This window comes from Colletotrichum graminicola, assembly GCF_000149035.1.
Source record: "Colletotrichum graminicola M1.001 genomic scaffold supercont1.11, whole genome shotgun sequence".
NCBI classification, from domain to species: domain Eukaryota; kingdom Fungi; phylum Ascomycota; class Sordariomycetes; order Glomerellales; family Glomerellaceae; genus Colletotrichum; species Colletotrichum graminicola.
Genome location: NW_007361015.1, coordinates 610760 through 634135, shown reverse-complemented (window position 1 = coordinate 634135; position 23376 = coordinate 610760). Strand labels below are relative to the sequence as shown.

Genomic DNA, 23376 nt, shown 5'->3' with positions numbered 1-23376 from the left:
TGGCCTTGTATTCTTCCACTTCTTCCCTGGCCTCGCCACTAGCCCAATGACCAATGATCACCGGCTTCCCTCTTCCCCGACACGTTGTATGCACCGCCATGACCTGGTGCTGGCCCTCATACCTTTATTTTAGTTTTAATTCAAACCTGAAGCAAAACAAAGTATTTCCTCCCTCGCCGTTTGCTGGGTATCTTCAACCTCGTCCCGCTCGCAGTCCCTTCATCCCATCGCTCCAATGCTGTGTTTGCGCAGACCGAGTCGACGTGCATATGAACATGTCCAAAACAATCCTCTCCCAGGCCTTGGCCACCGAGAATGGCGCACAGCCTCGACCTTCCAAAATGGGGATCGTCCAGTCGTCTAGGCCGGTTCCCTAGTTCTTACGTTGTCGATAGCGATCGACCTTGGCAGGTTGGCGTTCTCCCTCGTTCACGGACCGGATATTGTACGAGCTAATCCTGAACCACATTATGAATACTCTGCCGGGACAAATAATGGCACGTTGGGAGTGGCCACGTATCCCGAGGGCGCGACCGCCGGAACACCACTCCCATTATGACCGCCAGGTACAATGAAGCTTGGAAATCCCTGGTGCCCTTGGCCCGGTCCGCGACCTGGGAACGCGGGGGGGGCGTTTGGCGGTGTCGCCGCTGTCATCAGCGCCGGAGGGGCTGCTCCCCCTGCCATGTTGGATACAGCCGACCAGCCCCATAACTGGTCAAACTCGAGCTCTCCGTCGGCCGTGTCCGAGTCACCGCTCATCCTGACGCTCTGTTCGCTCTGGGACATGCCGGGAGTGCTCCCTGCAGGTGAGTGGCCTGCGGGAGGGCCTGTCGGCGTTGAAAACCCGTGTTCCGTCTTCATGGAAGGAGGCGGCGGAGCCATAGCCTTAACCGCGACCGCAGACGGTCCCGAGGTAATGGTTGCAAATGAGTTTTTCCGCGATACCCTGGAAGATTGGAAGATGATGCCGATTGGGTCTTGAAATGATGTTGGCGATAATGTTGGAGGAGCGGACATGGCCGGCTGCTCCGTCTTCTTTTGCCGGAGCTCGTAGATAACGTTGCGGAATGATGTAAGAATGAAGAGCAGACGGTTAGCTTGTGGGTCACTGGCGGCGCAGTAACTCATGATGGCGATCGTGTTGGATATCGAGGTTTCATAGCCCGGGTTGGGGTACACCGCCGCGAACTCGTTGCTGAGAATGATGAGGGAAGCTGCAAAGAGGAAGTAGCTGCGTATAATGTCAGTAAGACGAGCTTGTGTGATTCGGGGGGTTACTGACAGAACAAAGGGATTGCGTTGTGGGAGATAGTTGCTCTCATATGCTTTTTGCACAAGGTTGATCGTCTGGCTGGATGCATGCAGACATGCCTCACAGTACCTCGACATGCGATGGATCCAGCGAGGAACTGGTAAGTTGAGACCGCTTCGCTCTCCGTGTACTTTGCTTAGCAGACAGAGAAAGAACGGCCGAGTCAGTAACAGTATCGAGTGGCAGTAGAGCAGGTTAACGTGGAGCGCTGCAATGCCTTGTGCCGGATGGCCGGGATCCGCAGCGACTTTCCCTCCAGCCAAGTCCGAGCTGAGTGTAGAGTACCAGCTGCTGCACCGTTCCCAAATCTCTTGGGCCAGGCGGACCGATATTCGTCGCCGAGCATATATCTTCTTTAGAATTTGTCCAATGATCCGACAAGACCGCACGGCGGCGTCAAGTCCGTCGTTCGGGTCCGTGACGCGGACCAATTCCCCCTGAGCATTCTTCTCGAACACCAATAGGGCTTCCGTAGAACATTCCTCCTCGTCGATGGCTACTGGACGGCCAAGCGAAGCAGCAAGAAATCGGTCAAGAACGAACAGGCTTCTCCAGAGGTTCCGTCGAAGTCTGATCTCGTGACTCTTGAAGATGAAATGGTTCTCTTGTACCCTGTGCAGACCGAGGGCAAAGCCGGATCGAACGGCCATTCCTGGAGCAGAAGGTCAGACAACTAGGTTCTTCATGAACTTGTGAAGGTATGGTCGTACCAAAGTAAGCATAAGCCGCATTGCGCTTCGACACCGCGAGCATGTAGACAGACATCAACGACAAGGCTTGCACAGACCAGAAGTCGGCATCTTCGAACCCCGTGATAGGGTCACCGAGGGCTTTTGCGCTTCGGAAAAAGAGCTCCGCGCGGTCATACTCGCTCGCGCGGAGCTTCTTGAAGATCGCATCTTGCTTGCTGCCAGGAAGTGGCGTGCCAAGAACTGTGCCAATGGCAAAGGTCAAATACAACAAGCAGAGAAAAGAGGACTGTGCTGCCAGGGGATCCGAGTAGCATGTTTCAAGAGACTTCTCAAAGGCTGCCCTATTGAAAACCTCGATCAGACCGCGAGTCTGCGAAAGTTAGAAAACGAACGTCTATCTCCCCATGGCACGAAAAGGGGTCACCTGCGTTTGTGAAGAATGAATCAACCATGGCGTTGGCTGTGTCCCTATCAGGGAGGATGTGCGGAGGGCGTATGTTTGCCGGCATTGTAATGGTAGCTTCCATAATCTTGTGGCGGTTGGGGTCCAAAGTGAAGTCGCTGGGGCCAACGCTCGCCTCAACGATCATCCGTATGAGCTGCAGGTACGCCAGCGACGCCGAGTCGCCCACATAGACTATACACATAGTTAGCAAATTCGAGCCATGAGACGCCCGGAGAAGGCACTATACGAAGTCTGCCCGTGGGGTCCTGTAACATCCTGGTCGACTGTATGAGCGAGGTTTCCTCGTCCGGTCCCGATGCTGTGCTATGCCTCGAGCGGATGTCGAACTCTCGGTTCCCTGCTGTCGCTTCGTGGTCATTTTCGACAGAGGGCCGTATGTCAAACCCCACGGTTGGATTATCTTCGGTAGCCGGTTGCTGCGGCTTGGATTCCCATGGCGTCGTAGCCGCCGCGGGACTCGCGGATGCAAGAGAGCCCTCGGGGGCCACTGGAGTTGCGGCGGGCGGCTCTTCAATATTGCGACGCTTGGAGGGAGACGCTATTTGGTCCGGGAGAGCCTGCTCGGAGCCGTTGCTTGTGGTGTAGGTACACACCAGGCTCCTCTTGGTACATGTGGCACACGGGCGAGTACCATTACACTTTGGAAGTATTGATCAGTCTATGAGCGAAACTTGGCAGTGGGTGCGTTGACAGGATCGGGTAAGGTCTGAGGAAAACAGGTAAGCGTCAAGCACTTGCCGAGCCTGAGGTCTTTCACCGCATTCGGGATACGGTGCCCCACGAGACCGGCATGACGGAACCCCGTTGTAGGTTGAGACTGGGGCTCTCTACGGGACGAACCCATTGTCCTGGCAAGGGTGTGGTCAGATCGTCGGGTTGCCCACTAGGGCATGTCCTTTCGAGGGCCATCCTGGGTATTGAAGAAGACGCCCCGTTTATAAGGTCCAGTGATTCTTGCAAATTATGATGCGAATAATATTTACCAGACCGACAGTGCGTACTGGGATGCCTGCCACACCCACTTGAGATAGGTCAACTTGGTTGACAGCGTGATATTGACAATCAGGATAACGAAGGGAAGGTCTATAGGCAGGCACCACTAGAATGGATAAATGCCGGGTTCCAAGCCCGAGATCATCGTAGTGGGAGGTAATAAATCCGTCGATATCTGGACGTTTGCCCAATAGCTTGACAGCAATGAGGACTAAAGTCGGGAAACATAATCGGGGCGATGAGCGGGTAGGAAATCTTCGTCCGTGATTGCTGATATGTGCTTGTGTTTGGCTTTTCAGGCAACTAGCCAAGCACGGCACAGGGGAATAGCGGGCAGCAAGCGGGGTTATTAGACAAGGTCTCGATACATCGAGGAGAAGAGTAAGAAGCAACCAAGGAAAAGGCTTTCCAGGACGATATTTCAGGTAGGAAGGGATGGGGAAGGGGGCACAAGAGCAAGCAAGCTGAGAAAAGGGAGAGGCTCACCTTCTGCTTCCTGCGCTTACAGGTGTCACAGGCCTGGGCGGTCCGTTGGCGTTTGTCGTCTGGGACCTTGGGTCTGGTCATTGTCGAAGACGATGATGCATCGGCTGACAGTCCATGGACCCCTGGCAATACCCACTATCCGATGAGGCAATGGAGGTGGAGCTGGGGTTTGGGGCAGCAGGTGTGTCGAAGGAGCGGATGAGGGCGGAGGTGGAAGCCGCGACGAGGGTTCACGGATGACTGCAAAAGGTATACCGGAGGGTGGACTACAGAACGGCGGACAGCAGGCACCAGGTACAGACGCGCATGCTTTCCTCTCGCTTCAGGGCGCGCGATGAGCGTGGGTTGCGGCAAGAGGGTCGGGCGGATGCCGCAGCCGCAGAGACTGTTCCGTGCCCTGATCCGAAGCGGAAAACTAGTAGGGGTCGACTCTTTGGGCAAGGTTTTCTGTCATGTTCCGAGGACGGGACAAGCAAACTGGCCTGGCGATGGCGGGTGACGAGGATAACTGCAGGTGGGGAAGCTTGAGCTTCGGGTATGGGGGTAGTTACCTTAAAGAGTAATCAAGGTACGCGATAATGATATGTGACGTGGGGAGATGCAGGTTTGTACGCTGGTCTGCTGCTGCGGGCGAGCGAGAGGGGAGGGATGGGAGGGGAAGGGGAGGATTAGGTTGGGATAGGACAGGATGGACCGCCGTTGCGGTAGCGGAGGTCGGCGAAGGCGGGGAACGGACGTTAGGGAGAAGAGGCGAGGATAAATGCCACGAGGATGAAGAAAGGATAGAGAAGAGCCTGGCCGGGAGAGGGAGAGTGGGAACAGCGAGACTTTGATCGGATATGGGACAAGCGGCTAGGCCGGCCCACGCAGAAGTCAGAAGAGGCCCGCGATTGGGCAAGCATGCAATCACTTGTCACGCCTTACAGAGAGGCAGGCCAGGTAGAAGGAAAGGGGGGTTGGGAACTTTGGGGGGAGAGTCAATACCTATTGACCAGAGGAGCCACCTTCGGGCTTAGCAAAGCAGACAAGGTAGGGTCGTGGAGTCGGGCTCTCAAGGCGAGCTCGAGTCGTGCAACCGCAATGACATGCGATGCCGAGTGGGGGCTAAGAGCGTCCAGGATGCAGACCGGGGGGGGGGGGGGAGGAGAATCGAGCAAGGGGTGTGTGGACAAGGCATTGAAGCTAGGACCGCATTATACGATTGTAGGGCAAGGGGGTCGTCGAATTTGATGGGCAATCAGCAACCCCCTCCCCAATAGACTTTGATGTGAGTGGGTTTGGAGCAGCCTGCGGGTCGATCTTTGAGGAATTCGAGAGAGGGCTCGATTCAAGTCAAGGGGCGTGGGTGGCTTGCTTCTGTTTACGTAGTAGTCCCTGGCCCCAAGCCTTGTGAAGAACAGATGTGTGAGGCGAGGCCCAAAATGTCCGTTCCAGCAGGTGACAGATCAGACACAAGCCCAGGCCCAGGTCCAACCCGGGGTTTTTTTTGTTTCTTCTTTCTTTTTTTTGCGGTTTGGCATGCCAGAGTCGAGGCCAAGATACGCCCGCACGCGGTAGGTCCCGGGCTAGAAGGCGGCCGTGACGGCGCCACTGATTCTTCTATCTGGAGAGAGAACGGATACACAAGAACGATGTCTGAATCGCCCAGTCGTCTGTGGCCGCTCGAGAGTCTTTGAGGGCAAACCTCACAGTGTTCAATGGGTGACAGAAAGAGAGAGGGAGAGGGAGAGGGAGAGGGAGAGCAAGCAATCAGGGGCTGCTTTCCTGCCGCATCCCGTTCCATCGCAATGGTAATCTTAGCTGGGAGGATGGTGGACAGTGACTTGTTGTATTCGCCTGCTGGGAGTGTGCTCTGTGATTATTGATGAATGTCCACATGGTTCGACGAGTGGACATTATGTTGACTGACGTGCCGGGGAGGTGAATTGACAGGCACGTGGAGCAGGATGCTGTCTGTTAGAGCTGAGACTAGGTAGCAACCTGTAGCACAGCCGTTGCATTCGATGGGCTGCCATCTCGTTCAACAGGTTGCAGCTGGAAACGTCAAGGCTGCCCTCGGATTGGCTGCTAGCTTGTGTCAGGGATGGTTTTGTGTGCGAAAGACGATGTACGCGATGTATACGTGGGTACGACATGACGAGGCGGTAACGGGTGATGATCTCCAATGTTTGATGGAGGGGGCAAGGGTAGCTTCGTCCCGTACCGCTGACAGACTTTTCGCGGCCCAGGTTAGACCCACGGCGCTGGTGGGGAGCTCTGGAAAGCTCCAGAGAGCTCCTGCACGAGCATGGCCTCGATCGTAGTGCTGAATCAAATTAGGTATGTGGTATCCTGCTAGGTTCCAAGCCACGGCGCTGCCGCTAGCTGAGCAAAAAAAGAAAGACTGCCCGAGACATCTGGCATATGACGGCGTTTGTTACCCTCTTTCCCCTGCTGCCCCAGGTAACATTCATGTATGGCAGGTGAAGCTGAGAGGGGATTGAGGATGCCGAAGGTGTGGCGGCCACGCTTCGGCCGATCTCTTTGGCTAGGCTGTGGTGGAATCCTGCTGGGCGCTTGGCGGGAGTGAGTGAAGACAAAAGACGGGCGAGGGTAGACTGACCAAAGCACGAAGAAGCCCAGAACCCACCCCCTATGCTTAGCTATTGATCGGAAGTATTTATTTCTTATCGGGGTCGGCGGGTTCTCGATCGTGGCGCGCATTCCGACTGGAACGTTTCCAACAGAACGGTACGCAAGGGACCTATGTTGCTCGAGTTGATGGCCGCGTCTGACAGGGCCTGGCCCGTTGGCGGCAATTCGTTCGATCCTTGTGTATCGGCCGGGCATGTTTTCGTTTAATAAGGCTTACGAGGAGTTGACTTGCCGTGGTGTAAGGGCGCGGTTGGTCTGCGATGGCGAAATTTTCATGGACACCGTGGAAGTCAATAACTCCGGAGGACTTCCGGTGTACTATGTAGAGATGCATAATGTCATGCATACGGATGCACAACGAAGTGCAGAGCTGGTGGGAATGGCGACGTGCATGTTGTAGACAACGATACCGGTAGGCATGATACAAATTGCAATGCACCTTCCTTTTGATCGTCCGTGGAATTAGGAAGGTGCTTGGAAGTAAATACCATGACCACCTGAACCGTGACGGGCGCCTACCCTCTCCTTTTCCTAACTCGCACTTTCCTCTCACGGACTCTTATGGTGTTGGCCGGGTTTCTTCTCCGGGAGCAGAGCCGGGTCGGAAGGTCCAATTCAGGACCTTGAAGAAGTGCAACGCCACCTAACCCGATCCCGATGCAACCGCGATTGGCTGACTTGCCGTTCAGGGTTTTGTTTCCGCCTTTTCCCTCTCCACTACAGAGTACAACGCGAATATCGCCGAGCGCATACCTAGGCAGGTACTTTTCTTTCAATCCTCGTCGCCGTCAAAACCCACAACTGTTTATCGTCGGATAGCGCACCAACTCAAGAAGTCAAACATGAATCGCAACGCACCAGAACGAGGTCACGTTTACGCAAAGCTTGCATGGTGGGAAACGACGTATTGGCATGTTTTCCATTGGCTAACCGAGCACATCATCCTACCTACTTGTTCTTCTCAACCTCGCGTCCTAATCTAATATCCTATGCTCCCGTCCTTGGTTATTATATATGCCTATTCCGCCACTCTCAATACTTTCTTCGTGGCAGATGCTCTGCCGGGTAACTTCGCTCTATGCCCTGCCGCTCTTATGCATGCGGCACCCGCAACGAGGGCAGAGATTGGTTGAAGCCCGATCCAACGTTAACCTTGCCATAACCGCAAAAGCATCCAGTAAACAGGACGGACTTGCACCTATGGTTGAAATCCCCGTCGTGGACAAGGGCTCTAGCAGATAGATTATTTTAAATACCGCAAACAGCGGTCATCGGATCGGATGTTGCACCCGCTGACTCTCGTCGTCGGTCAACTGCCGCTTCCGGCGCTCTTCGTTCGGACCCAGCACGCAAGACATTGCCCTTCTTTGCGGATATACAATAATTGGCCAACATCAAGGCAGTGGCAACTCGATGGCATCGCATGTCATTGGTGCTATATTGCCCTCTCCATTTACCCAAAGACAGCGATGAGGCTGAATTACCCCGACATTGACCAAGCGTCTTTTATCATGGTCTTTGTTTTCCAGCTGTGTCCTTGATGAAGCTAGCTAAGGAACACACCTGGTTCGACTCCAGGACGACCCTGGATAGGTGTTCCGCGCCCCCGACCCTGCAGGTTCCGCGTCCATGGTGCCAGATAATATGGTGTAGGTAGCTAACCCCTCTTTCTTCAACGCCCCACCTGCGTTACCGTATCTTCGACTACGGCTGAAGTGCATCCGGGCGACTACATGTCGCTCGCACCCAATTCCTGTTCCAACCCCACCCTAACATCCCAACATGCTACTGTACGGTGTTCCGACGCCCTGCAGTTGGTCCAATTTGTCAGTTGGTCGTCTTATCGGGTACGTTTGATCCAACGTGGCCGACAAGCTGCCCGTCCCTTTCACTTACCCTCGCGCTTCCCGCTTCCCATCTCCCGCTCCCAAGCCTGTTTAGCTCGATGGGGTTGCTTGTCCCCGGCTCCACAACCCTTAACTTTCGTCTTGTCTTGGTGGAGAGATCAACATACAACAGCCGGCCGCCTATCTAGAGAGCTGCTCGGCTGTATCTTTCGATGCATATGTGCTTATATATACTTTGGCCATGTGTACTATGCAGAGTGGCTGTCGGAAACTTTGCCAATCTTCGCTCTTCTGATTTGATCACGACCTCGGACCAAAAATGGTCCCCAAGAGACCTGGTTCTCAAAGGGCTACGACAAGCTATTCTGTCAAGGAAGGGTCCGAGAATGCGTTGGCTGCACTCATCGCCGCATGCCAACGACAACTCCCACCTGAATTTGTCGAGCATTTGCGAAACGTCGTTTTCATCGCGCCACAGGGCGACGTACCTTACTTCCCATGCCCCCTCAAAGAACAGGAGGCGACGGCCTCCATTAAAGCCCTCGAGGGCATGGCTGCCGCCGCCTTGTCGGATTTTCGGCACGGTCCTCAAGCCCAGAGGCATATCGAGGTCGACGTAGCCCGTACGGCGTGCTTCTTGATGTCGGCTTACCTCACAACAGTCAACGGCATGGATAAAGGTCACCCCAACGTGAAGGCCAAAATCCCAGGTACGTGGGACACGTCTCGGACAGCAAACCCCTGGCTTACATATCGTAGACACCGACTTGAACCAGGCGCAGTCCATCCTATACAGGCGCCTCTCTGCAAACCTCTATGAAACCAAGGATGTCGGCGAATACTATCACCTCCATGGGTCACTCGAGGCCTCCAGGGCTTTGAACATGATCGGCCTGCCCGCTTTCAACCCAGAGCTCCAGGGCTACAGCGAGTGTATCAAAACAATCGAGACCGCAATGAAATGTTTCTCCGTGCAAGAGTTGGAAGAAATGAACCGAAAAGAAGGCCAGGCCGGGGTACCTGTGCTCAAGAAAGAACAGTTCTCGAACACGCCCCACGGCAAAGTGCTTGAGCAACTACCTCCCCTGACCGTCAAGCCGATAGAGTCAATCACGCCACCAGCTCCCTTCGAGCCGCGACGCAGCAGCTCGGGAGCTGAGCAGTGCCTCAGCGGTATCCGAGTATTGGAGCTCTGCCGTATTATTGCCGGCCCAACCATCGGCCGTTCCCTGGCGGCCCACGGCGCTTCTGTCCTCAAAGTGACCTCGCCAAACCTCCCCGACGTCCCCTTTTTCCAGGTGGACGTCAACACCGGCAAGCACGCCACCTCCCTACACCTCAAAGATCCAGAGGATCGCGCAACTTTTGAGTCGCTTCTCGCCAGTGCCGACGTCATACTGGACGGTTATCGGCCAGGTGTCGTCGACCGCCTGGGCTACGGACCCGAGAAGCTGGCCGTCATCGCTGCAAGCCGCGGCAAGGGTTTCGTCTACGTCGCAGAGGACTGCTTCGGCGGATCAGAGTTGGGCGTGGCGAAGGCGGAGTGGGCAGGACGCCCGGGATGGCAACAGATCGCAGACTGCGTCACCGGCGTCGCTTGGGAACAGGGCCACTTTATGGGGCTGGACGCGCCCGTCGTGCCCCCCTTCCCCATGTCTGACTACGGCACCGGCGCCCTGGGCGCCGTGGGAGCCATGGCCGGCCTGTACCGGCGGGCGACGGAGGGCGGCTCGTGGGCCTGTCGGACCAGCCTGTGCCAGTACGACGTATTTCTCTTGTCGCTGGGCGCGTACCCGCCCGAAGTCCAGGCGCGCTTGCGCAAGACGCACAGCCCGGCTTTTTTCGACCTGCGGCACCACGACTCCGTGGACGAGGTCGGTAAGCGGGCCCTGCACAGCGTAAAGCATCTCCACCCGGAGCTTTTTGCAGAGGATCTGATGCACAGAGCATGGAGCCCCGGGTTCGATGCCGAGGTGAGGTGGCCGAGGGAGGCCGTCAGGATCGGGGGGTTGCGGGTCGGGCATAATCGAGCATCGAGGCCCAACGGAGCCGACGCGCCCTTGTGGGAGGACTGGGAGGTGCAGGATGATATCGTTGGGGCATGATGGTTCATCAATGAGTAATGTCGATTACACGGCCTGGTCTAGACACAGGAGCAATGTTTGGGACACGGATGGAGATAGACCATAGACGAAAGACGCTCCGCGGCTAGTTCTTCATTACCGTCTACCTACTTCAGTGTGAAGGAATACAAAAGTTGGCCATCGACACTCTCTGCCAACAAACCAGCCATACGACCAAGCTGGGAACGAACATGAGCCAGCGAAACATGCAACCGAGTTCCTCCCGGCGCCGCCGCCCCTGTACCCTGCGCTGGGATCGTGGGAGGCGTCTCTATAGCCCCTCGTGTTCCTCTCTACCAACCAACAGGACCCGGGGGCGGCAGGTTAGTGGGACGACCGGAGCTGTTCCACCAACCCCGTCCCGTGTCGGTAATATATACTGGCCAGCGATGCGGCAAGACGCCTCGCGGCTCCCAAGGAGTGCACCTGCTAGAAAGAGCTCGTTGGAGGAGGCGAGGCGAACCTGCCCGGGTGGCGTCGAGTACCAGACAAAAGGCTTTCGGGAAGAGGAAGGGGAGGGGGAGGGGGGCCACCATCGCTGCGTGGTGCCGTCCTTTCTCCTCACCGAAAAGAAGCCATGGCACCTGGCGGGACGGCGATGGAGCCAAAAGACTCCAAGCACCAGGTCGAGATCGGAGCCCGGCTTCTCTTCCTGACCGGGGCCCTAGAGGAGTCACAATCGGGCTCGCCCGCCGTCTGTCCGACCTGGCGGCATGACGCAGAATCCGTTACCTTGCGACACCTACACATGACGGGGAGAAAACAAGCCAGTGATCGTCCGCGTACGGGACAAGGCCTTGAGGGGACTACATGGCAGAGGAGTACAGGTATTTGGCTGTAGGCGTCTTGGTAGGTGGCTATATCTAACCCCTTTTGTATTTGCCTCCCTTTAGTAAGTAAAAGTAGGCATTTTGTAGCGTCCTTATCAACGATGATTAGGACTTTAACAATGGTAACGGCGAAGAGACTGACTGGCACGACCTTGCCAGCCTCAATGGATTTATTAGAAAGTTTAATTATATTAAGAATTAATATTTCAGACTACTCTTCTGGTTCTGAATGGCCGAGGATGTCACCTTGGCTGAAATCAGATCCTAATGACCTTTTCCCCCCTTTGCCTCTCAGCCACTGAAATGCTTCGTCATCTTTATCGCGCGCATCATTACCAATGATATGACTGGCTAAGTTTCCGTTCGCCAGGACCTCGAGTCCGAAAAAAGCGTAATTCTGGGCGTTGTTGAGCTTTTGTTTATCCATTAGGTTGGCGCACCTATCGCAATTCTTTAGCCAGGGTTTCGACAAAATATAAAGTTTACCACTCACTGGTTAACGCGATAAGCATAATCATGGGATGCTTTTACAGGAGCCGCCGTCCAACCTTTGAATCCTCCTACTAAACTCGGTAGGTGTGTCATTTCATGCAGCAGGTAGAACGCGCCAGACGGTCGCATATATCGTTGGGTCGCCCAGTCTGATATCGCGGTCTGTTCCGTTGAGTCTTTTCCGAAGAACCCCGATCTAGCAAACGCTGCGGGGCAGAGGACAACGGTGTTGTCTTTCGGATCTGCATACGCTACAGTATTAGGATCGCCTTTGCATATCTGCGAACCTTGAGGTGTTCCGCAGCCGATAGATATAATGTCATTTCTCGCTTCGAGCGAAGACACGTCCATAGTGGCTGTAGCGCCTAATGCGAGAATAGGGTCGATGACGTGCAGCTTCACATCAGACGCCAAGGCTCGATTCGTCCCTGAGAAAGAAAAAAAAAAACATGATAAGTTTTCTATAACTTAGATTGGAATGGGGATGACTTACAACCAAACCATGCAACGAATGCAGCTGTTTGGCCAGCGTTGCTATGGCCAAGAAATGTGGACGCCGATCCAGCGTATGTATGCATCCATTTGATAGCATTCTGTACAGCAGCCTCCTTTGTTGCGTCGCAGAAATATGGGCTGGCCGCTCCTGCTTGACCTGCGACAATCGCAAGCTTTGTGGGAGCTCTTGCATGTAGCAGCTGGGGTTGCAAAGCTGCACAATACGTCGCAACAAAGAAAGAGGTGATTATAAGGATTATAGAGTCGCGCATTTTGCCAGTATATACAGGTTGAATACAAAAAAAGACATTGTCATGATTTTAGTAGACGACAAGATTCTACATTAGAGCCTTTATATGTTTTTGTTTCCTGAACTGGCTGAACGGCGATGCCGAAAACTAGCTAGTTGATAGTACGGATAGTCAAATGGTAATTGGTTCATTCGATTAATTATTAATAGTGATTCGCCTATACAGATGACCCCCTTGATAGAGTATTCATGACTTGTTCACCTGCGCAGGGGTGGCACTCAAATTGTGGAAGTACGTACGGATATATACCGCAATAATCCTTGTTTAATTGATTGATGCTGATTTCTGCTTGTGTGTGTACGGTTATCCAGCGATATCTACCCCGCGGGCTGCGCCCACTGGCCCACTTCGTCGCTGTGCCCATTGCTCACACAGCATTGGGTCCTTAGTCTAGGTAATGTGGCGGCAACGGCCGCGCGCGACGGCGACGGTCACGGGGCGGCTAATCGGTGGGCGCACATAAACGGGGCCACAGGCCACAGCCCAGCCAGCCACAGGGGTAATGGCGATAAGGATGACAAGTGGTCACTGATACACACGTCACATGCCTGTGGGATTGTAGAGGGTTATCCCTTTAATTGCGAACTGACCTCACTAACCCCTTGGTGGACCTATCCCCACCTTTACTCCTCATTTTTGGAGATACATAACAGATACAAAGTAAGGCAGGCTCTGGGTGAGGTAAGTCAGGCAAACACACCAATAGAGGGCTAATAAGGCTGTTTAAACTATAATGTACCTCTATGTAGATTTGGAGATTGTTGTTACCTTTGGCGTAGGCAAAACGCTGTCCCCTTAACTGCGATAAGGCCCTATCTCCACAGTGGGCACCAATCATAACCCCACAAAGGTTAAAAAATGTACAGTACTTCTGTCTACGCCTATTTTTGCCTATACCAGAGGTACTAGCAATTTCCCTCTCTTTAAAGAGCCACGCTATAAGTTAGGTAATTATGGATTCTTATCACGTGAGTGTAGTGCGGAGAAATAAGTGGAGATGAGCCTTATCGCGGTTAAGGGGATACAACTAGAAGTACTCTAAAATGATTGGCTTTCGGACTTAAATGCCGTGATCTGATTTGCTCTACCCCGCACAAGAGGTTAGTGAGGTCAGTTCGCAATTAAAGGGATAAGGCGAATAGTGACGGCAATTCAGATGTGGCTGTGACAGCGGCGGCTGTGGCTGGTCACAGTCCCAATAATGACATTACAAAGAAAAAAGAACAATAAGCACTAGCACTTACTTCCCCTCTTGCTCTTGCCATGGCACACTTTGCACCTCTCTCTCTCTCGTCAACATAGCTTGAGGTATTCACCTAGACACCAAACTCCAGAAAGAAGTATACAAAATCTACACTAACAACTAAGGACTGGGAGGACTAAGGGGCTAGATGGGTCAAGATTCAAGCGAAGGATTAGGTACCCTGATTTGGAATATGTAGGAGGGTGCTGATCTATCTATATTTCGGTACTCCATGGGGTAAAAGACTAGACTCCCTGAGTCAAGCCTAGGCGAATCCGAATACATACTAAGACCCCACCCCCTACAGCAGGCCACACCAATCATGCTGCATTTCGCCACGTACTATCCGTAATCTATCGTTAAATACCAGAGATTACCTATACAAATGCTAAAATAACTATGTTATAAATTTGCTTCTAGCTCTTCTGTTGCTATTTGCTGTTGCTGCCTCTTGCAGCGGCTTGCACAAAAGGACATCTCGACGGTGTGGTTGATGCTCGACAGAGGCGTTCATCCTGACATCCCAAACCCAAAATACGGAGACCCCCTATCAGCAGCATCTTTTGGAGGACATCTGGAAATTGTACGATTCCTATTGGACCGGAAAGTAACCATAAACACTCAATTATCGATCTTCGACAATGCACTTATGGCCTCTTCAAGCCAAGGTCATGACGACATTGTGCAGTTACTGCTAGAGCATGGGGCCAGCCCGAACGCCTGTATGAATAAAGATCTACCTGAACACTTTATAGTGTAGATGAGGAGGCGCGACAGTGGGTATTGGGGTATCATCAGAGCCTTTGGAAATGCACTCCGGGCAGCATCCTATAAAGGCCATCTCCTTGTAATCCGTGCCCTGCTTGCTGGTGGTGCTAACGTCAACCTTTCGAGTGGCGACTATCACAATGCACTTACTGCAGCATCAAATCAAAGCCACATAGACTCAGTGAAGCTGCTACTCGAGGCTGGTGCGCAGACAAACGGTCCTGGAGGTTGGAGTGCTTTCGTAGCAGCTTGCGACAGCGGGCATGAGGAAATAATCCAGATGTTTATTTCCCCACGGTATTCATGTGACTTCTAGTTACTGGCTTGCTGCTTTGTCAAGGGCGATGACAAGCCGGCGGTCCATCAATGCTTGCCATGCTAAAGAACCGGCCAAATTATATTTTACCGACCAGCGATATTCTCACAACAGCCATTAAAGAGGGTAAGGTAAGTATGACGCCGCCAAGATGATTTTGGATGGAATGGGGATAATTACTGCCGAAAGCGGCGTAGGCCCTCTTCACGAAGCAGTTTCCAAAGGCAAAAGAATGCTCGTGCAAGAGCTGTTAGATCGGGGAGCAGAAATCTTGGCACCAGGACCTCAATATCACAACGCCCTCATAGCCGCTTCAACGAATGAGAAGCAAGATGTGGTTCAACTCTTGCTTGAAAACGGCGCTGATCCAAAGCAAGACTACAATATTGCCTCCAAGGTCGCCACGGGAGACGATGATGGACCAAAGGGGGAGACTTATGCCAATGCACTCTATGCGGCATCGTGGAATGGTCACGCTAAAGTCGTCAAGATGCTCCTACAGAGCGGCGCGGACCCTACCGCGACAGCTGGAAAGTACCCAAATCTGTTAAAGGCTGCGTCATCTGGCCATGCTAAACAACCAAGAACGCGGTCATTCCGGAGTCGCCTCTACCGGATGCGTGGAAGGGAGCTCAATGATTCCAGCCCCGACAAAAGGTTTGAAAGTGTCATGCTGATGCTGCTCGATGCGCAAGCCGACGACCATTTGACCCGCCATGACAAAGACGGATCTTCTGCTACCGACCTATGCTGTGGGATTCGAGCGAATAGTCCGCGCCCTGATCGATAGAGGCGCAGATGTCAACGTTCGCAATGCGACTCATGGCACTGCACTTCAAGCAGCCTTATCGGGGAGGTATTCGAAGATTGTCTGGGCTCTTCTAGACAACAACGCTAGGATATTGGATTGGGAACGCCAGTATGGTCCGGGAAAAAAGTCATTGTTGCATTATGCTGCGGAGGAAGGGTGCAAGGAGTTCGTCCAACGGTGCATTTCTGCTCGAGTGGATGTGAACCAATCAACGACCAATTGTCAGACGCTGTCACGTTACGCAGCCATGAAAGGACATCATGAGATTGTGGGAATGCTGCTGGACAACGGGGCGGGTCTATCCATGGAAGTTAGTGATGGTTTTCACAATACACCTCTGCATTATGCTGAAGGACAGATGGTTTGGTTTGGAAGCTAGATGAAGAGATTCGGTCCCCATCCTGTCTGTTTTGATATGTTGATGAGATGGCAGGTCAATGTCGAGATACCAATGCAGTTGAACAGCATGTAGAAAACGCTACCCACTTTATAGATAACCTCTAATTTCCAACTATTACAGCATTTTCTACTTTTGTCAAAATAACTTCATTTTTTCAGAATATCTTATCTATAGCCTAATAGTCAAGTATACTAAAAATAAGATTAATTAGGTGCTTACTAATATTACAGATTGTTGGAACACTATCCTATGATTCAGCACATAAGGGACAAGGGTCATAAGAGTGGATACTTGGACCTCAGGTCTGAATCATTGTACGATTGGACCGATCTGATTCAACCACATATGACTGAGTACATAACCCTCGTCCGTCAACTAGACAATACAGTTAGGAAAGATAATCACAGAATAATACTTTGATTTGCCTCTACGTTTGAAGTACATGCATGTACACAGCCCATTCAAGACGGATAGTATACCTGCTTGATAATAAGTAGTAATATAATTAACCCTTTAAAGTTGGCTTCAAGGCACCTAATAGAGGACTACTACTTCAAGAACTTCTAGTAACACGACTCAACCAAGTCGACAGCCTCTGGACCGTTGCACTAAATTCCAAAATCATCAACCGGAAGATCACCACTCGACCGCACAATTTCCAAGCAGAAAGTCATAAGGGTCCTCTTGACTTTCATGCGGGCCATGTAGATGCCCTAAGTAATCCTAATGGCCAACTTGTGGATCGACTGGTCTGCCAACAACTTCAAGACAGCCACTGTGAAATACATCCCACGGAAGGCCAAGTCCCAAACACGTGCGCACGCCGTCAATGCTGTACGTCTGCCGTGATGGTTTTTATTACCTCTGTGTATAATAAGGCAATTTCCATGGTTTCCTTACTAATTGTCATCCGTCTTTGAGAACCCCCAGACCTATCGACCCAGAGATGTGTTATCTGTCGCAGGCAAAAGTAAAGGCAGGTGTGATTTTGATTGAAACTCTTGTTATGGTTGGATACCCAATATTGCCGCCCATAAGATGCTATCCTCCTGCTACAAAAGGCGCCTCGATCCCCATCATGTTGGGGAGTCGTCCATGAATGGTTACTGGAAGTAGGCAGCAGAGGGCGTAGGTGCTGTGTAACTGGCTTGCTGGTTGAGCGAAATAGGGTAGCGAATGAGGCGGGAGGGAAAGTGACAGGCAAATCGATAAGAAGGGCCGCGAAGCCTGATAAGGCGGCGCCATTAATCTGACGACCTGAGACTTCAGTGGAGGCCTTGTCGAGGGGTGAATGCGGCCCGTGTGTATGGTCGCTGACCTTGGGAGCGACCGTATAGCCGCTCGAGGGCTTTGTTATCCTTTACTCGAGCGCCAGGCTTGACGCCTGCCATTCGCGCCATCGATTTGCCGGCATATCTCTTGCCGGTTCAGATGGCTTCACTCAGGCTGACGATACGACAATGCCGATGCAAGGATGGTGACAAGTCGCGGTCTGAGCGAAGCTAGAGATCCCGGCGCCGGGTCGCCACCCACGAAGCCGGCCGGTGAGGGCTGGTCTAGGGCATGACCGCCTCGGCCGCGTGCTGCGCCGGAGTACAACGAAAGCAGGGGCAGTGCGGATCCGAGGGGATGTCAGACCTTAGACAATGCTTCCTGTCCGCCGTGACGGAGCGAACGGGACTGGCGGCCGACGACCCGGCGAATGCGGCGTCCGGGGCATGGAAGAAGCATCACTGTCGTTACGGCGAATGCGACATCCAGGGATCGTACAATTCACACGCCTTATCGTTGTCACTTCTCTGCAGACCGATATTTCCGCGGCACTTTCATCAATGCTCCTCCATTCGCCATCTGCCTTTCGGGTTAGGTCTGGGAATCACGAGATCTATCTTCCCCTACGTTGCAGCCCGATCGGAAACGGTGGCAGGTTATCGTCGTTCTCGCCCCTAATCCACCCTCTTGGTCGCCTCTAGTCCGCACGCTCTCTCGCCACTGCCTCATGTGCGCGCGATAAGCAAGATCTCACGGCACATCTGGTCTCGCCAGGCCGCGCGAGCCGATGAACCACGCGGCGGTGGCGTGACAGCGTCGCGCTGGATTTTCTCGCCCATTCAAACCAGGCTACGGAAGGCATACGTCAACCCAGCGGCTGGACGCACCGCAAGCCCGGAAGGGCATGAGTGTATTGTGTGCAAACGACGGACGGTTCGTCACCTCGACTATGGCGAAGATGGCAGGACCCCCCAGTCCCCCGTCTTGGGTGTCTCTGCTTCTACTTGGAAGACAACAACGGCTGGCTCTGTTGCGGCTCGTCGTGTTCTGAGGAATACGGCTGCAGGTGAAGTGCAAGAGCAACGGATGAATCTGGTGAAGGGCGTGACTGTGTCGAGTGGTAGGAGATGTGTATACGTAGGACGGCGGCGCCATGTATGCGCAAGGAGATGACGATGCGCCAATGGGTCTCACCGTCGGTGCCCTCAGCGGACGGCCGGTTCCGCTTGAGGCGATATTTCACCAGTTAACTCCTCTTGATGGCGGAAACCTCGCCACGTACCGTTCGCGACGATGCCAATGGTCCCCGGCCAGCTGAGTACCCGGTCGTCCATCCAAGTGGTCGTTTGCCATTCTTTGTACGTGCAACTTGAATGAGACATGAGACGAGCAATGGGTGCCGCTCCCTCCGCGCGTTCCGATCTCGTAAGAAGAAACAACTGAAATTTGGGGGTGTATATGACCTCTATTGTATCCGTCCACAACATACTACTAGTACATTTCCCGTGCGGAAGAACGAGCTTTCTCCCCCCGCTCCCTGCCGCAACCTCTGAATCATCGGCTCTCTCTCTATTACTTCCAATCCCTCCCACTCTCTCACGCAACGTCGAACGCGATTCACAGGACGAGCCTGCCAGGCTCCTCCTCCAGGATCAGCTTAACTCTCTCCAGGAACACCTTGGCGCGCTTCTCGTCGCCCTTGGGCACCGTGAGTGTGAAGAGGTTGCCAGCGGACGAGATGCCGGGGGCTTGGCGGGGGGCGGCGGTCTTGGGTGCGGCGGCCTTCTTGGCGGGCGCGGCGAGGATGTCGATGATGTCGGAGGGGGATGACCGCGCGGCGGCGGGGCGGGGCGACAGGAGGGAAGCCTGGGGCAGGGCGGAGATCTGAGGCAGGTAGTGGCCACGGGAGCCGCGGGGCGCGAGCTTGTCAAGACCGAGGACCTGGTTGAAGAGCTCGTCGGCGGTGGGCTTGCGGGCAGAGGGGGGCAGGTCATCGTTGGCTACCTCGGCGGCGCGGGCGACGAAGGTGGAGACGGGCATGAAGACGCCGAGGGTCGACTGGATGCGCTCCTGGGTGGCGAGGACCTTGGACAGGGAGACGGGGAGGGCAACCTGGGCGTTGGCAGGGGCGGCGGGGGCTTCCGCGGCGGCCTTGTTACCGGCGGCCTTCTCGGGCGCGGCCTTCTTGGGGGCGGCGACCTTGATGTTGGTGAGGTCGAGCTTGGACATCTTGACGACGCGGGCCATGATCTTGCTCGGGGTCTCGACGTTGATGGAACCCAGGTAGGCGAGGACGTCGCCCTTGAGCAGGCGGCCGTTGGGGCCCGTGGGCTCGATCCTGCTGACGGTGTCCTTGTCGAGGCCGTGCTCGTTGACGAGGGACTGGACGGAGGGGAGGAGGGGATATCTTTGCTCGCGGGCCTTCCCGCCCGAGGTCTTGGGGGCGCCGCCCTGCTGCTGGGCGCGGGCCTCGCCCTGGGGCGCCTCGCGGCGGTCGGCGGTGTCGCTCTTGGGGGCTTCCTTGTCGGCAGGCTTGCTGGAGGAGGCGGAGGCTTGCTCGTCGGCGGGGACCTCAAGGGAGGAGATGTCGTCGCCGGACTCGGCGAGGACGGCAATGCGGGTGCCGACCTGGACGGCTTTGGCACCGTCGCGGGTGAAGATCTTGAACATGACGCCGTCGTCCTGGGCCTCGACGTCCATGGTGGCCTTATCGGTCTCGATCTCGAGGAGCACATCGCCGGCCGAGAAGGACTCGCCCTCCTTAACCTTCCAGCTGGCGATGTTGCCCTCCGTCATGGTCGGCGAGAGGGCGGGCATGGTGAAGTTCTGCGCGGCGAGGCATCGTGCTGAGGTCCGGAAGCCTGTTCGTCAACCAGTCGACGTGGTCAGCCCCGTTTCTTCTTGCCTTGTCTGTTTGCTGTGCGGTTCCGGGAGGAAGGGAAGGGAGGGAAGAGGGAAGCTTTTCCTCCTCCTTGTTCTTCTTTCTCTTATTCCATTGCAGTTGCACGTTTTCTTTCTGGGGGGGGGTGAAATCTACGGACCTCGAGCTGTGGACTCTGCGGGTATTCTCCGGCCGACAACCCTCGCAGAGAGACGAGCCGCCGTGGCAAGGGAAGCCATCTTATCGTCGTTGTTTTTCTTTTCTCGTTTGGCGGAACCGTCGACCCGGGGTGGGAAAGTATGAGCCTCAATTGACTCTCGGTCGTCGGAGGGAAGGAGGGCGGAGGAGGGGCGAGGTCGGATGTCGTTCTCGTGATACCCTGTCGAAAAGGTTCGGAGGAAAAAGGGAGCAAGCAGCGCAGAGTGGGTTGAGATTTCGGGCATTGGCCTTTGCCTGCACACCACCAAAGTCCGGGAATCTTTTTTTTTTTTTTTCGCGGCGTGGACCCAGCAGGGGGTGGGAAAATTGTCGAGCTCACCCCCAAAGCTCCCAGCAGTAACGCACGCCTTGTTGGGGGGACCGGCCGTTGGCTGGCCCTGTGGCTGGCTTATCGCCGATTATTCGCGCTGACGCACAGACCAAGGAAGGAAAAACGGACTGACAGATGCGCGGATTTTTGTTGGCTTCACTGGCCGGTAGTCTCGTACCTGATTGGCCGGCTAGCCTTCCTCAGTGCCTGTTACATTGGATGACGGTGACCAATACGTATCTGCCTGCCAGGTAAGGTACGTATCCTCGTAAGTTCGCACAGGTTCCTACTCCGTACTGATACTCTAATACAGTCGGATAAGCACATCAACATACCTGCCTACCTACGTAGAACTACCGGCCAAGCGTTGTATTGTTGCGCCGCCCTCCGAAAGAAGCCCCCCTGTCGCAGATAGGACGTCGCATTTTCCGGTCGCAGGACCCTCCTCTCCCCGGCGCGCCGGACGGGTGATCCACTAAAACTTTTTGGATAGCTTCAGTTTCCCGCCCCAAAAAGTCACTGCTGTTTCACGCCGCGTACATAGTCCGACAGAGCGTCCGCGTACCAATTGGAACCACGACTACCCGCCACGAAGACAGCATCTGGCCACTTCCTTCTTATTCCTCCCGCGTGCATTCGAGCCGCATCTCGAAACTGCGATACCCCGACCATGGCCTCCTTCGCGAGAGGCCTCGGCCTGGGCCTCTCCCTCTTGGCCCCGAGAACCGCCCCCCTCTGCGCGACACCGCAGCCCCTCCAACCCTTCTCCCGACGCTTCTTCGGCTCCATCACCGCCTTACGGCACGCCGCGAAACCTCCCTCCTCCTCCCGTATAGCCACAAGCGTCCCTCGCGCCGCGACCGCCCCGAAGACCCTGACGCCGAAACCGAAACCGACCGCCCCGGGCCCGACGAGGACCGTCTCCCCCGCCGCCGCGGTGTCGTCCGCCGGCTCCGCCTACGCCCTGACGGCGCAGCTCGCGCAGCGCAGCCAGCCGACGGTGCTGTACGAGGCCGGCTCGCACTTCTGGATGAAGCTCTCGGCCTGGGCCGCCATGCTCATGTTCTACTCGTACGCCGGCATCAACTACTACACCATGCTCCTCCACCCGCCCGAGGACATCGCCGCCTGGGTCCCGCACGCCTTCGCCGTCATCTGTCTCGCCATGGCCGGCTTCGGCTCCTACTTCTTCTACAACACCCGCAACATTGTCCGCCTCGTCCGCGCCGTCCCCACCGCCCTTCTCGCGCCAAACGCCCGCGGCCTGGCCCCCGGTGCCGGCGCCGCGCTGAACCCCAAGACGACTCCGATCCACCTCGAGATCACCTGCAAGCGCATGCTGCCGGGCCGCACCAAGGTCCTCGTCGTTCCGCCCCAACAGGTCTCGATGCCCGGCCGCATCGTCGCGCAAGCGGCGCCGTCGCACGCGTCGCCGGCGCGGGAGCGCGCCGCGGCCCGGCAGGAGCAGGCCCGCGCCCGCGCCGAGTGGGAGTACGACAAGAACCACCTCATGACAGTGCCGTTCCGCCACGCCGGCAAGGGTTTCCGGGCCGCGTGGTACGGCATCAGGAGGGCCGTCACCAGGGAGGGGTTCATGCAGATGGAGGTCGGCAGCCACAAGCTCAAGCTCGACGTTGCGTCCGGGTGGGCGCTCGATGACGGGCGCGCCATCGACCGCCTGGTCAAGATCGGGGCTTGATATGCCCATTGAGAGGAGGCGGGTTCTCTTCGAGGAGTTGACGAGTCCCCGCGCCGTGTTTCCTCGAACGGCGAATGTAAAACTACTGTATCATGGTCTTGGATATCGACATTAGTGCGCTCTCGAGCACAATCGTAGAAAAGGCGAGGGGGCTACGCTCACCACATCACGAGCACCTGTAGCTTGTGGAAAGGGAGCAAGGGAGTTTCTTCACAACAGCTGGGCCGTAGAGGGCCTCCTGTAGAGTATGGGTAGAGTCATAGCCATCCAGATATCACAGACGAATATAAAGTTGACAAGCACTCCTGTGGCCTTTCAAACGAGCCATGGTTGCGAGATATCGCGACAACATCAAAGGGGTTTCCACAATCCTCGGTTCAGCGAACTGTGGAAGACAGGAGAGTCCCTCTCAACCAGACAAACCTCGGGCAGTACGGTCGTAGTCACCCGTCAGAACGGAGCGAGTCTAGCCAAGTCAGAGGCAAGCACTTACACATCAGCAAAGCGCAGTCCTCAAGCACGCCTCGACTGACACTACTCGATGAAAATCGAGACATATCCACGGTAGCCAGATAGATCTACAACACATACAGACGTAAAGCGCAATCGACCATGACCCCGCTACCCTCCCCGGGCGCCATCGACTCCATAAGCAGAGTCATCGACGGCATCGTCGATCCCCCACAGCCATCGGGGCCTTGCCGAGCCTGGGGCCGACCGGCTTGCCATTCGAGCGATGAAGCCCTAGATGCGCCCGGCCCCCTGTTCGTGTC

At 55.0% G+C, this 23376-nt stretch overlaps 5 protein-coding genes across 5 annotated transcripts; 3 read left to right on the top strand and 2 right to left on the bottom strand.

The window, feature by feature from the left end:
* Nucleotides 1-468: 468 nt before the first annotated feature.
* On the bottom strand, nucleotides 469-4033 carry GLRG_03715 (fungal specific transcription factor domain-containing protein; the record flags this gene model as incomplete). The annotated part of the gene is made up of 6 exons (XM_008094400.1): nucleotides 469-1234; nucleotides 1286-1967; nucleotides 2026-2377; nucleotides 2457-2644; nucleotides 2700-3111; nucleotides 3953-4033. 6 exons carry the CDS (start codon nucleotides 4031-4033, stop codon nucleotides 469-471), a joined length of 2481 nt encoding a protein of 826 aa, XP_008092591.1.
* Nucleotides 4034-8752: 4719 nt separating this feature from the next.
* On the top strand, nucleotides 8753-10538 carry GLRG_03714 (CoA-transferase family III; the record flags this gene model as incomplete). The annotated part of the gene is made up of 2 exons (XM_008094399.1): nucleotides 8753-9143; nucleotides 9193-10538. 2 exons carry the CDS (start codon nucleotides 8753-8755, stop codon nucleotides 10536-10538), a joined length of 1737 nt encoding a protein of 578 aa, XP_008092590.1.
* A 4705-nt stretch (nucleotides 10539-15243) lies between these two features.
* GLRG_03713 (uncharacterized protein) lies at nucleotides 15244-15801 on the top strand (the record flags this gene model as incomplete). The annotated part of the gene is made up of 1 exon (XM_008094398.1): nucleotides 15244-15801. One exon carries the CDS (start codon nucleotides 15244-15246, stop codon nucleotides 15799-15801), a length of 558 nt encoding a protein of 185 aa, XP_008092589.1.
* A 3310-nt stretch (nucleotides 15802-19111) lies between these two features.
* GLRG_03712 (biotin-requiring enzyme) lies at nucleotides 19112-20311 on the bottom strand (the record flags this gene model as incomplete). Its single annotated transcript, XM_008094397.1, has 1 exon — nucleotides 19112-20311. One exon carries the CDS (start codon nucleotides 20309-20311, stop codon nucleotides 19112-19114), a length of 1200 nt encoding a protein of 399 aa, XP_008092588.1.
* A 1263-nt stretch (nucleotides 20312-21574) lies between these two features.
* GLRG_03711 (uncharacterized protein) lies at nucleotides 21575-22603 on the top strand (the record flags this gene model as incomplete). The annotated part of the gene is made up of 1 exon (XM_008094396.1): nucleotides 21575-22603. One exon carries the CDS (start codon nucleotides 21575-21577, stop codon nucleotides 22601-22603), a length of 1029 nt encoding a protein of 342 aa, XP_008092587.1.
* Nucleotides 22604-23376: the final 773 nt, after the last annotated feature.